The sequence below is a fragment of the Carcharhinus amblyrhynchos genome, chromosome 2 (genome assembly GCF_965287045.1).
Source record: "Carcharhinus amblyrhynchos chromosome 2, sCarAmb.v2.hapA, whole genome shotgun sequence".
In the NCBI taxonomy this organism is placed as follows: domain Eukaryota; kingdom Metazoa; phylum Chordata; class Chondrichthyes; order Carcharhiniformes; family Carcharhinidae; genus Carcharhinus; species Carcharhinus amblyrhynchos.
Window position 1 is genome coordinate 24,779,346 of NC_137325.1, and position 12,677 is coordinate 24,792,022.

Sequence of the window (12,677 nt, forward strand, 5' to 3'; positions counted from 1 at the left end):
CTGAGCCCGGACAATACGACCTAGGCTCACTAATGATATAGTAATTGACATTTCCATTCTGTAATCAGCGTCGTGCTAATTTCCGGCACAAGACTGATCATGCTTAAAAAAAAGGGCCAAAAGAGTTGTGATCAGCTGGACGCCGGTCTTGAATCCCGCTACATGCCCCCCACTGATATTTCCCGATCCACTGTACTATTCGAGCAGCATAGCAGGCCAGTGGAATCACGCCCAGGATCCTCCCTGCCCCTGCTGATGCACCCAGCCAATGAGTAGCACAGTTAGCATTAACAGGACACAGAGGTTGTTCAAATGAACAGACAGCACAAAGTTGCTGCGTCACCTGTATTTCAATCAATGCCGGGTAATTTTACAGCAAAATCCCGACACCTATTTTCAGCTAATTTAGCCCCAGATTCTAAATTATGAAATGTAAGTTAAAATATTTAATATTATGTAAAATCATGACATTATGCCTGTATGGCCTAGCTTTAATTTTAAGGCTATATCTCCCTGTTCTGAACTTTCCCAATGTAGAGATGCCGGCGTTGGACTGGGGTAAACACAGTAAGAAGTTTGCCAACACCAGGTTTAAGTCCAACCAGTTTATTTGATAGTAATCTCACAAGCTTTTGGAAACGGTGTTCCTTCGTCAGGTATGTGCAAGGTTCTGATCAGAGAAAGGCATATAAAGATACACTCAGTTTACAGAATACTGATTAGAATGCAAGTCTTTGCAGCTAATCTGCTAATCAAGTCTTAAAGATGCAGACAATGTGAGTGGAGATAGCATTAGCATAGGTTAAAGAGATGTGTATTGTCTCCAGACAGGACAGTAAGTGAGATTTTACAAGCCCAGGCAAGTCATGGGGGTTACAGATAGTGCGACATGAACCCCAGATCCTGGTTGAGGCCATCCTCATGTGTGCGGAACTTGACTCTCAGTCTCTGCTCAGCGACTGTGCGCTGTCGTGTGTCGTGAAGGCCGCCTTGGAGAACACTTACCTGAAGATCAGAGACCGAATGCCCGTGACTACTGAAGTGTTCGCCAATAGGGAGGGAACAGTCTTGCCTGGTGATTGCTACGACAACGGATGAATGAACGTTGCTCGACAATCACCAGGCAAGACTGTTCCCTCCCTGTTGGCGAACACTTCAGCAGTCACGGCATTCAGTCTCTGATCTTCGGGTAAGTGTTCTCCAAGGCGGCCTTCACGACACACGACAGCGCAGAGTCGCTGAGCAGAGACTGATAGTGAAGTTCCGCACACATGAGGACGGCCTCAACTGGGATCTAGGGTTCATATCGCACTATCTGTAACCCCCATGACTTGCCTGGGCTTGTAAAATCTCACTTACTGTCCTGTCTGGAGACAATACACATCTCTTTAACCTATGCTAATGCTATCTCCACTCACATTGTCTGCATCTTTAAGACTTGATTAGCAGGTTAGCTGCAAAGACTTGCATTCTAATCAGTATTCTGTAAACTGTGTGTGTCTTTATATGCCTTTCTCTGATCAGAACCTTGCACACACCTGACAAAGGAACACCGTTTCCGAAAGCTTGTGAGATTACTATCAAATAAACTGGTTGGACTTAAACCTGGTGTTGGCAAACTTAAGAACTTCTTACTGGACTTTCCCCTCAGAGGAAGTAGTTTCCTCTCTAATTACCCTTTCAACAACTTTAATCATCTTAAACTTGATTAGATCATCCATAAATCATCTAAACTTAAGGGAGTACAAATTCAGTCAACATAGCCTGTCCTATAATTAACCTTAGCCAGGGTGGGGCACTACAATTAGTCTTAGCCAGGTTTGGGATGCAAGGGAAGATTGGATGTCAGGTCTTTGGCCAGTGGGAATAGGAAGAGGACAATGATGCTGAATCTATAGATTTTGCTGGGCTGTTCCCTAAGTAAGAAGCCAAAAAAAATGTCCCTAAGAAGGAAGGTCATTCAAGGAAAAGCTGGACCATATGACTTACGGATGAATGTGCAGAGGTTTGGGGAAAGGGCAGGGCATTTGACACTAAATCATAGTGCTTGTTTGGAGAGCCAGTGCAGACACGATGGGTCAAATAGTCTCCTTCTGCACTGTAACAATTCTATGATTATGCTTTGGAATTTGGAATTGTGTCCAGTGAACAGGTATTTGAGAATTATGTGGGAGAGCTGATGACATAAGGGAACCACAATGGCTAGGCACTGTGCTGAGGCTCCATCAACAGAGAAGCATCTTCAATAAATTACCACCCCCTCTTGACTGTCCATTGGCTATAACGCCATTCTTAAGAAGGGGTTTCCCACATTCTCCTTGTTGCAAGTAGACTACGCTGGGCTCACAGATTGATACAACAATGGTATGGAACGATCTGTCTGCAACATGCACAATGTGACAATAACTTCCTGCGCTGCCCTATACCTGTCAAATAATAAAGTAAGTTAAGTATCTGTTAGGGAGAAATGGCCTGATGAGTTTTAGTGATTGTCTTGCCATGCAGTGTTTGGGGGCGCTGCAGGGGGTGCTGGGTAGGATGGGGAGAGATTCTGCTATTTGCTGATGCACACTGACATCTTATGGGGGGGGGTCCCAGGAATAGATGTGTGACTGAGATGGCCGGCAGGCTATGTCTCATAATGTGAGTGGGGATTGAATAAATCCTCTGGGAGAATGGATGTCTCTGACTTAGTTGGGCAAATCTGTAGTGACTCCTGGATGATTGTTCATTGAGTATGTGACTGGGAGTCAGACAACAAGTAACTCAGTGGTCCACTGCTGTAAAAGATTGTGCACCTCCAGTGTGAGGTTTACCTCATGCTCTGTGCTGTAGCTCAGCATATAGCACTCTCATCTCTGAATGTAAGTCTCACCCCAGAGATCTGAGCACATTATCCAGGTGCACTCTCAAATGCAGTACTGAGGGAGTACCACACTGTTGGAGGTGCCATCTTCCAGATGAGACCTAAACCAAAACCCTCTCTGTTCTCTCAGGTATTTGCAAAAGATCCCATGGACATGCTACAGAATGTCCAGAGAGATAAAAGAGCAAAAAGGTAAAAAATACATTTTGTTTTATTTTTAATAAAATCTCCAACAATAATTAAAACCTGAAAGAATGAGAATTTGTGTTTGTGAAAGTAAATTTTCAGTGCCAGGAATGTTGTTTGTGGTAATTATGACTTATCATTGCATTAGAAATTTTCTTGAATGGACAAGCCCCAGCACATTCTATTCGGTAAATAGTGCAATGCCACAGCCTTTATGTATTGAAAGTCAATTCTTTTTAAGTAATACTGCTAGTGAAGTTTTTGGAGAAGCAAGTCAAATTGGACAACTTTCTAATTTTTCCATATAATCCCAACTGTGCAGAAGGTGGCCATTCAACCCTCGAAAAGAGCAGACTACCTAGGTCCACTCCCCTACCCTATCCCCATAACCCATGCATTGATCATGGCCAATCGTGCTAACCTGCACACCTTTGGACACTAAGGGGCAATTTAGCACGGCCAATCCAACAAACCTTGGCCTTTTGGCTAAGATCAAGTGTAGTATCGACATGCCGTGCTTGGTTGAAGTCATTAGGTTAAATTTTAGCTTCATTTGAAGCGATTTTTAAAAGCGGCATCTTGGCCTTTGGCTAAGATGCAAATGAGATCAAGCCTTGGAGGAGGGGCTATGCCTACTCCAATCAGCTTGGATCATGTAAATCAAGCCCAAGACAGGAGGTGAGAGCCCTGTCTTGTCAGCTTGGATCGGGAATGTCTCAACTTGTTGAGACTCTGAATTGGACTTAATTTGATTGAATTGGAATAAAAACAAAAAAAAAATCCAACAAACCGACACACTTTTGGAAGGTGGGAGGAAATCAGAGCACCTGGACAGAAGAAATCCAAGCAGACACAGGGAGAATGTGCAAACTTCACACAGTCACCTAAGGGCATAATTGAACTTGGGACCATGATGCCATGAGGCAGCAGTGCTAACCACTGTGAGATTTGTGTGTTTAACTATATATATGCTGAACTTACTACCTAATGTATTATATAACAACAGTGATTGCTAATGGAAAATTCAGTGAACTCTAAGGGAACCTGTGAGAATGAGAATTTGAACTTTGGCTGAGCATCTTAGGTTTCTAGGCAGCCAGGGTGTAGGGGTCATTCAAATGAGGAGTCAGCTTCCAGATTTCACAGACTAATAAGATACCATTATGTTAAGAAGTAGAATGCAATTTGCCGGAGTATTTGACTATTAATATTGTTGATTTGTATATCTTGAAGATGGTTGATTTAAAATTATTGTAAGGCAGGAATGCTTGGTAAGAAAAACCTATAATTGATCTAATTTTTAATTGTTAGATTTATTGGAGAGGTTTTGTTCATCTATACCAGAGCTGCTTAACCTTTTGATGATCTCCTGGCAGCTATAGGTTTACTAAAGTTATTCTTGAAAGTTAAAGAAACACTGACTTTGTGATTCTTGTATTGTCTGATATTTCTTGACAGTACTGATCACCTTGGTTACCCCACAACATCATGAATGCAATTTGTATTTATTTGCACATCAGGAATGCTCATTAAAACAGCTGCTCACCAATTTCTTGTCAAGCCTTCCAATCTTGCATCACACCAGCAGGAAATCATGGCAGCATGAACACAATTGCTAATGAGTGGCACGCAAAAGGCAGTCCTTAGTTCTCTAGAAACTTTGAGTTGAGTGCAGCAAAACCTTTGTGCCATTCAGTTGTGCTGCTCCTGATGCACTGTCCACCACTCTGCCAGGGCAGACCAATTCTTGCCCTCCACCTCCAAGCTTGGACAAAGGGTAGATTTTAAAGATTGTTTTAAATGAGAGAGAAGTAGAGAGGTTTAGGGAGAGAATCCAAACCATAAGTCCTTGGGAGCTGAAGGCAATGATGCAACAATTAACTTCAGGAAAACACAAAAGACAGAAATTGGAGGCGCACAGCAAATTTGAAGGATGGTGGGTTTGGAGGATGTTACAGCAGTGGGGAGGGGAAATGCCATGGAGAGTTTTGAAAACAAGGATGAGAATTTTAAAATCAAGGCATTGTCAGACAGGGAGTCAATATATGTCAGTGAACATTTGTCGGTGGCTGGCACTGTGGCACAGTAGTTAGCACTGCTGCCTCACAGTGCCAGCATTGGTAATTGGCTGTGAGGGTTTCCTCCCACAGTCCAAAAATGTGCAGGTTAGGTGGATTAGCCATGTTAAATTGCTGCTTAGTGTCCGAAGATATGCAGGTAGGGGGATTAGCAATGGAAATGTTAGGGATATGGGGATAGAGTACAGGGTGGACCTGGGTAAGATGTTCTTTCAAAGAGTCGATGCACACAATGCACAGTGGAGAGTGGCAAATGTTGTGCCTTTGTTTATAAAGGGCTGCAGGGAAAAGCCTGGGAACTATATGCCAGTAAGCCTCACAGCCATGGTGGGTAAATTGTTGGAAGGTATTTCGAGAACAGGATCTATAAGTGTTTAGAGACGCACGGGCCGATTAGGGAAATCAGCATGGCTTTGTGAATGGAAAATCATGTCTCATAAATTTGATTGAGTTTTTTGAAGGGGTAATCAAGAAGGTAGATGAGGGCAGTGCATTTGATGTTGTCTACATGGATTTTAGCAAGGTCTTTGACAAGGTACCGCATGGTAGATTGTTACATAAAGTTAAATCTCACAGGATCCAGGGTGAGGTATCTAAATGGATACAAAATTGGCTTCTTGACAGAAGCCAGAGGATGGTTGTAGAGTTGTTATTCAAAGTGGAGACCTGTGACCAGCGGTGTGACTCAGGAATCAGTGCTGTGTCTGCTGTTATTTGTTATTTACATTAATAATTTGATGAGAATATAGGAAGCATGGTTAGTAAGTTTGCAGATGACACTGAGACTGGTGGCACAGGGGACAGTGAAGAAAGTTATCTCCAATTGCAATGGGAACTTGATCAATTGGGCCAGTGGGCTGACGTGTGACAGATGGAGTTTAATTTAGACAAATGTGAGGTGATGTATTTTCATAGATTGAACCAGGGCAGGACTTACTCAGTTAATGGTAGGGCACTGGGGAGAGTTACAGAACAAAGAGATCTAGGGGTACATGTACATAGGTCCTTGAAAGTGGAGGCACAGGTGGACACAGTGGTGAAGAAGACATTTGGCATGCTTGGTTTCATCGATCAGAACACTGAATGTCTTGTTGAAGTTAAACAAGACATTGGTAAGGCCACACTTGGAATACTGTGTGCAATTCTGGTCACCCTATTATAGAAAGGATATTATTAAACTAGAAAGAATGCAGAGAAGATTTACTTGGATGCTACCAGGACTTAATGGATTGAATTATAAGGAGAGGCTGGATAGACTGGGATTTTTTTCGCTGGAGCGTAAGAGGCTAAGGGATGATCTTATAGAGGTCTATAAAATAACGAGGGCCACAGATCAGCGAGATAGTCAATATCTCTTCCCAAAGGTAAGCAAGTCTAAAACTAGAGGGCATAGGTTTAAGATGAGAGGGGAGAGATACAAAATTGTCCAGAGAGGAATTTTTCACACAGAGGGTGGTGAGTGTCTGGAACAAGCTGCCAGAGATAGTAGTAGAGGAAGGTACAATTTTGTCTTTCTAAAAGCATTTAGACAGTTACATGGGTACAGAGGGATATGGGCCAAATGTGGGCAATTGGGATTAGCTTAGGAGTTTTAAAAAAAGGGAGGCATGGACAAGTTGGGCCAAAAGGCCAGTTTCCATGCTGTAAACCTCTTTGACTCTATGACACACTTAATGGGCCAAAAGGTGTCCTTTTGCACTGTAGGGATTCTATGAAGTACATGGATGGTGTATGAATGAGATTTGTTACAAGTTAAAATATAAGTAACAGAGTTGTGGGTGAGAGGACTAATAATTACTAATAGCACGATGCAAACATGCAGGCAGCACTATTCCTTTTGGTACTGAAGAGTTGCATACATAACTGCAGTCAATGTAATAAAGGAGGGTATTTCAATTTGAGACTGAAGGCCATGCTTTTTTCACCCCTTGAACTTGCCAAATCTCTAATTTTCTAACTAGCATCTACTGCCAACAATGCTCTACAAATAAAAGCTAATATTGAAAACAAATTACATAGTGAAATAGCTACCATAACACTGAAACTGAAGCATTTTCCAACTAATAAAATGGCATGAATTAAAAATAATAAAATCTTAGGTCCTGCTTGAAAAATATCCTTCCAGATTTGGTAAAGTGCAACTTACATGGATGGAAATTTGTTCTCCAAGTTGTCCTCTTGTGCTGCTTTCTTAGTAAACACTTTGTCCTTTTGCTTCTTGTCTGTAATTTCTGGCAACTTCAGCTATGGTGTACAAATTATGCACAATGTTTGTTATGAGGAAGTAGCTTGCAGTGCATATTTATTTGCAATGTTGACAAAGGAAAATTATTTAGGGATGATTATTGGCAGTTCACTGAAAATACTCAATCAAAGCTAATCAACAAGGCGAATCAAGTATTGCAATGCATTTGAAGGCATTTAAAATTAAAGCAAGTGACCCTAACACTGTGAGATCACTGTTAGCATTCCTGATGCAGAACTTTGCAAGTTAGGAGTACTTATTTGATATCTGTCTAAATGCAATCTCACAATCTTCCATTGTTAATAAAAATCATAGAAATTGTAAACTGGCATGTGTTTGAATTTCTGATATGCACACTCAATATACAAAATTCTGCAGCTCAAGGAATAAAGAGAGAATGATTACTTTAAGTTTTTTTATTGAGTAAATATTCTAATATTCTACAATATTAGAATATTAGAAGGAATCCATAATGTAGATGGAAACAGATTATTTTATTTATACCTTAAACCTAGGATACAATAGCAGGAGAGAGCGTAGATAAAGCAGATACTGGAACGTACATCTAGAGGTCTGTGCCAGGTATAGAAAGAAGGACAGTAGAGGAAGGAGGTTATCGAAAGTTATGCTAGATAGTAGGACGAAATGGCAATGTAGGCCAATGCAAGAATACTGTTCTAAGAACATGGATATAGTGAAGGAAGAAGATTAATGATCTGACACAAGTTGAGTGAGTTCAATTTCAAAATGACATATCCTACTAACTGAAACATTCACTTCAGCCATGACTCACTTAAGATAGCACGTAAAAGGAGACAGCAGGAAAGAACTGGAGGATGACAAGCACCTCTGAATCTTTTAATCACCATGGAGAACACAGTGCTGGCCATCATGGGAGAGGGTACCCTAAAGATCATGATTACTTATAGGGATGATGAGGGATACTTAAATCTCCTTTGCTCTTACTGCATCTCCCATCCCTCCCTCACAATTTCTTCTTTTTTGTTTATTTATTAGTGTCACAAGTAGGCTTAAATTAACACTGCAATGAAGTTACTGTGAAAATCCCCTGGCTGCCATACTTCAGCATCTGATCGGGTATACTGAGGGAGAATTTAGCACAGCCAATGCACCTAAGCAGTGCATCTTTCAGACTGTGGGAGGAAACCGGAGTACCTGGAGGAAACACATGAAGACACGGGGCGGGGGGGACGTGCAATCTCTGCACAGATAGTGACTCAAGGCTGGAATTGAACCCAGGTTCCTGTCACTGTGAGTCAGCAGTGCTAACAACTGTGCCAATGTGCTGCCCTGATTAAGGTAAAGTTGTAACTAAGCACTTCTTATTTTATCCTCCTCCTCATCTCCCCCCTTTATTCCTTTTTCATTTCAAATATCTCAAAAGTTGGAACTTTCCCAGTTACAGAAGGAAAAGGAAGAAAACAACAAAGATGGACAGACTTGCAGTCACCAGCTAAAAGACTGCCAGCTCTAGAGCCTGACACTGTCCATAGATTAGAGGCCAGGATAGAAAAGGGACTTACACATGGTAGCCACCAGGCACAAATACGCAGAATTGGGATGATGAATGCCATATATGCTAGCGTGTTGCAGGGCCTGATCATACACTACTTCACTGCATCACTGCATAAGGGTCAGATAGGGACTTCAATCAGCCGGGTCGCAGAAGAAAGCTGGTGGGCATACATAACCGACTGGTTGATGCAGTGAAAACCTGCAGAAAGCCTGTGCATTATGCCATGGAATATGGAGGAGTCCAGCATCAACTTGGCATCAACAAAGCTTTGCCCTTATGCTGCTACCAGGCTGGAGAGGGAGAGTCCCCTAAAGGTCCTCGAGGTTGAGTGGGCTCAAGCTGGGGACAAGGGATTGATCTCAGCACTGTCCCATGGGATGGAGGTGCTACTGTGACAAAACATACCAAAGCAAATGAGACAATCCATAACTCTCCAAAACAATCAACAACATTCCAAATCAAACAAGCTATGACATCTTAAATAAAGTCATTCTGCCCTATCTTCCAACGTTAACAGCTGGGTCCTTTAAAAAAAAATCAGGATCTGGATCCATATCTGCAAATTTGCCAAACATTAATCAACTCTTCCTTGAGCCATACTGTACCAAGTTTTGTTGAAAGTTCTTGGGACATATTGTTTACATAGAGACTAAAAGAATCAAAAATATAACCTCTATCCACCTTCGGTGGCAAAGGTAATGATAGGATAATGGGAAGAGGGACAGGGGAGTACACACCTAGAGAATCTTGAAGTTGATTGGACAGGTAGGTGGGTGGTTAAGAAGGCACATGGGATATTGTATTGCATTACTTGTAGCATAGAATGTAAGCAAGGATGTTATGCTAGAACTGTATAAAAGACTAGTCAGGCCACAGATAGAGTTATGGCCATTGTCTTACAGGAAGTATATGACTGAGTGGAGGGGATGCAGTGGCAATTTAAGAGCATGTTGCCAGGAATGGAAAATTTTAGCTATGACATAGATTGGATAAACTGTGATTGTTTTTGTTTGGAACAGAGGAGGCTAGGGTGAAGATTTAATTGAGGTATATAAAATAATGAGGATAATGAAGGTGTGAAAAGGAAGGACCTGTTTCCCTAGTAGAAAGGTTAATAAGCAGAAGGGACGGATTTAAAGCAACTAGCAGAAAGTTTAGAAGAGTGTAAGGGTGCAATTTCTTTACCCAGAGGATGATGGGTGTTTAGAATTCACTGCCCAAAATGTGATAGAAGCAAAAACATTGATTGTATTTATAAAGTGCTTGTGTATGAATTTGAATCGCTGTAAACTAAGGGGTATGCAAAGCATGTTTAGGCATTTTTTCGGCTGGCACAGACACAATGGAATGAATAACCCTTCTTCTGTGCTGTAAATTTTCCATGCTGCTGTTTTCTATGTAAGTGTATGTTTTTTATGACTGAATTACCATGAGTTAATTTTAGTCTGTGGATCTCAGTGAACAAATAAAAATACTATTGACAATTATCAGAGGTTATTAATAGCTAAAGTGAGCGCACAGTACCAAAATTCAGCAGAAAATATGTAAGCTCAGGTCTGAAGAAGGGTCTTCCTTTAATTCTTTTGTGATATGTAGGAGTACTACGTACGCCAGCATTTGTCATCCATTCCTAATTGCCGATGAGAAAGTGGTAATGAACTGCCTTCTTCACACTACTGCAGTCCACATTGCTTAAGTACATCACGTTGCTGTTAATTTCGTGATTTTGACCCAGCGACAATGAAGGAAAGGTAACATATGTCCAAGTCAGGATGGTGTGTGGCTTGGAGAGAAACATGTTGGTGGTGGTATTCCCATGCATCTGCTGCCCTTGTCCTTCTAAGTAGTAGAGACAGTGTGTCTGAAAGCTGTTGTCAAAGGAACCTTGATGAGTTATTGCAGTGCATCATGAATATGGTACATAGTGCTGTTCTATGCATGGTGTTGGAAAGAATGAATGTTCAAGGTGGTGGGGTGCCAACCAAGCAGGCTGCTTTGTCCTGAATGGTGTTAAGTTTTTTGAGTGCTGTTGGAGCCACTCATCCAGGTAAGTTGAGAGTATTTCATCACACTCCTGATTTGTGTATTGCAGATGGTGGACAGGCTTTGGGGAGTCAGGAAGTGAGCTGCTCGCCACAGGATTCTGAGCCTCTGATCTGCTCTTGTAGCCACAGAATTTATATGGCTAGTCAAGTTATGTTTCTGGTCAATGGTAACCACCCCTCCTGCCCACCCCCTGCAGGATTTTAACAATGGGGGTTTCAGCAATGGTAATGTCTTTGAATAGCAAGGGCATTGGTTAGATTGTCTCTTGTTGGAGATGGTCACTACCTGGCACATTTGTGGTGCGAATGTTACCTGCCACTGATCAGTTTGAACCTGAATGTTGTCTAGGTCTTGCTGCATATGGGCTTTGGCTTCTTAAGAAAATAAGGAGTTGCATATGGTGCTGAACATTGTACAATTATCTACGACTATCCCCACTTCTGACCTTATGACAGAGGGAAGATCATTGATGAAGCAGCTGAAGATGGTTATGCCTACAACATTCATCTGAGAATTCCTGCATCAATCACCTGGGGCTGAGATGATTGACCTTCAACAACCTCAACAGTTTTTGCTTGTGTTAGGCATGACTTACCACTGGAGAATCTCCCCAATTCCCATTGTCTTCAGTTTTGCTAGAGCTCCTTGTTGCCACATTCTGTCAAATGCTACCTTGATATCAAGGGCATCTCACCTCACCTAGTGAGTTCAGCTCTTCTGTTCATGTTTGGACCAAGGCTATAATGAGATCAGGAGGAACCTGGGGAACCCAAACTGGCCATCAGTGAGCAGGTTGTTGCTGTGAAAATGCTGCTCGCTAACACGCTCCATGACACCTTCTATCACTTTGCTGATGATCGAGGGTAGGCTGGTGTGGCAATAATTGCTTGGGTTGGATTTGTCCTGCTTTCTGTGGACACAACATACCTGAACAATTTTGCACATAGTGTTGCAGCTGTATTGGAACAGCTTGGCTAGGGGTGCAGTTAGGTCTGGAGCAAGTCTTCGGAAGTATTGTTGGAATATAGTCAGGGGCCATAACTTTTGCAATATTGAGTGCCTTCAGCTGTTTCTTGATACCACATGGAGTGAATCAAATTGGCTGAAGGCTGACATCTGTGATGTGGGGCACCTCAAGAAAGCCCTGTTCAATCATCCACTTGGCACATCTGGCTGAAAATGATTTCAGATGCTTCAGGCTTGTCTTTCACACTGGTGTGCTAGGCTGTCCCATTGTTGAGGGTTGGGATATTTGGGGAGGCTCATCCTCCAGTTAGTTGTTTAATTGTTCACCACCATTAATGAGTAGAGGTGACAGGACTGTGTGATCTGTGCAAGATTCCTACAGGAATAAATTTAAAGTAACCTCCTAGCACCTGGATTATACCAATAAAGAATGAATAGTCTTACTCAGTTGAATGTTATATTTTCCCTGAGACTGACTTCCTTTCCTTTGGGAGTAAGGAATAAAGATAAATGTCAGGTGATTTTCTGCTCTTCTTCCTTTCCTACTTGTGACGATACTGCGCCTTTAAAAATGTATTTTAGTCATGTTTCTGCGCTGAACATGTTTATTAGTTCCTTTCATTTTTATTGAAGACGTTTTGTCTTGACTCCTGTAGCACTGTATTGTTTCTGCAACAGCATAATTGATCTTAATGGATGAGTGTTTGTTTTAACCTGACATAATACAGAGTTCTGGTATTTTGGGTTTCTCTC

General features: G+C 41.8%; 1 protein-coding gene across 2 annotated transcripts in view; it reads right to left on the reverse strand.

The window, feature by feature from the left end:
• Positions 1-12,677, reverse strand: part of LOC145360418 (uncharacterized protein C7orf57-like) — a 101,800-nt gene that overhangs the window by 29,816 nt on the left and 59,307 nt on the right. For both annotated transcript variants that reach the window (XM_080215622.1, XM_080215630.1), the window contains exon 6: positions 7,277-7,374. In XM_080215622.1, coding sequence (XP_080071748.1) covers positions 7,277-7,374 — 98 coding nt within the window. The remainder of the gene's footprint in view (positions 1-7,276; positions 7,375-12,677) is intronic.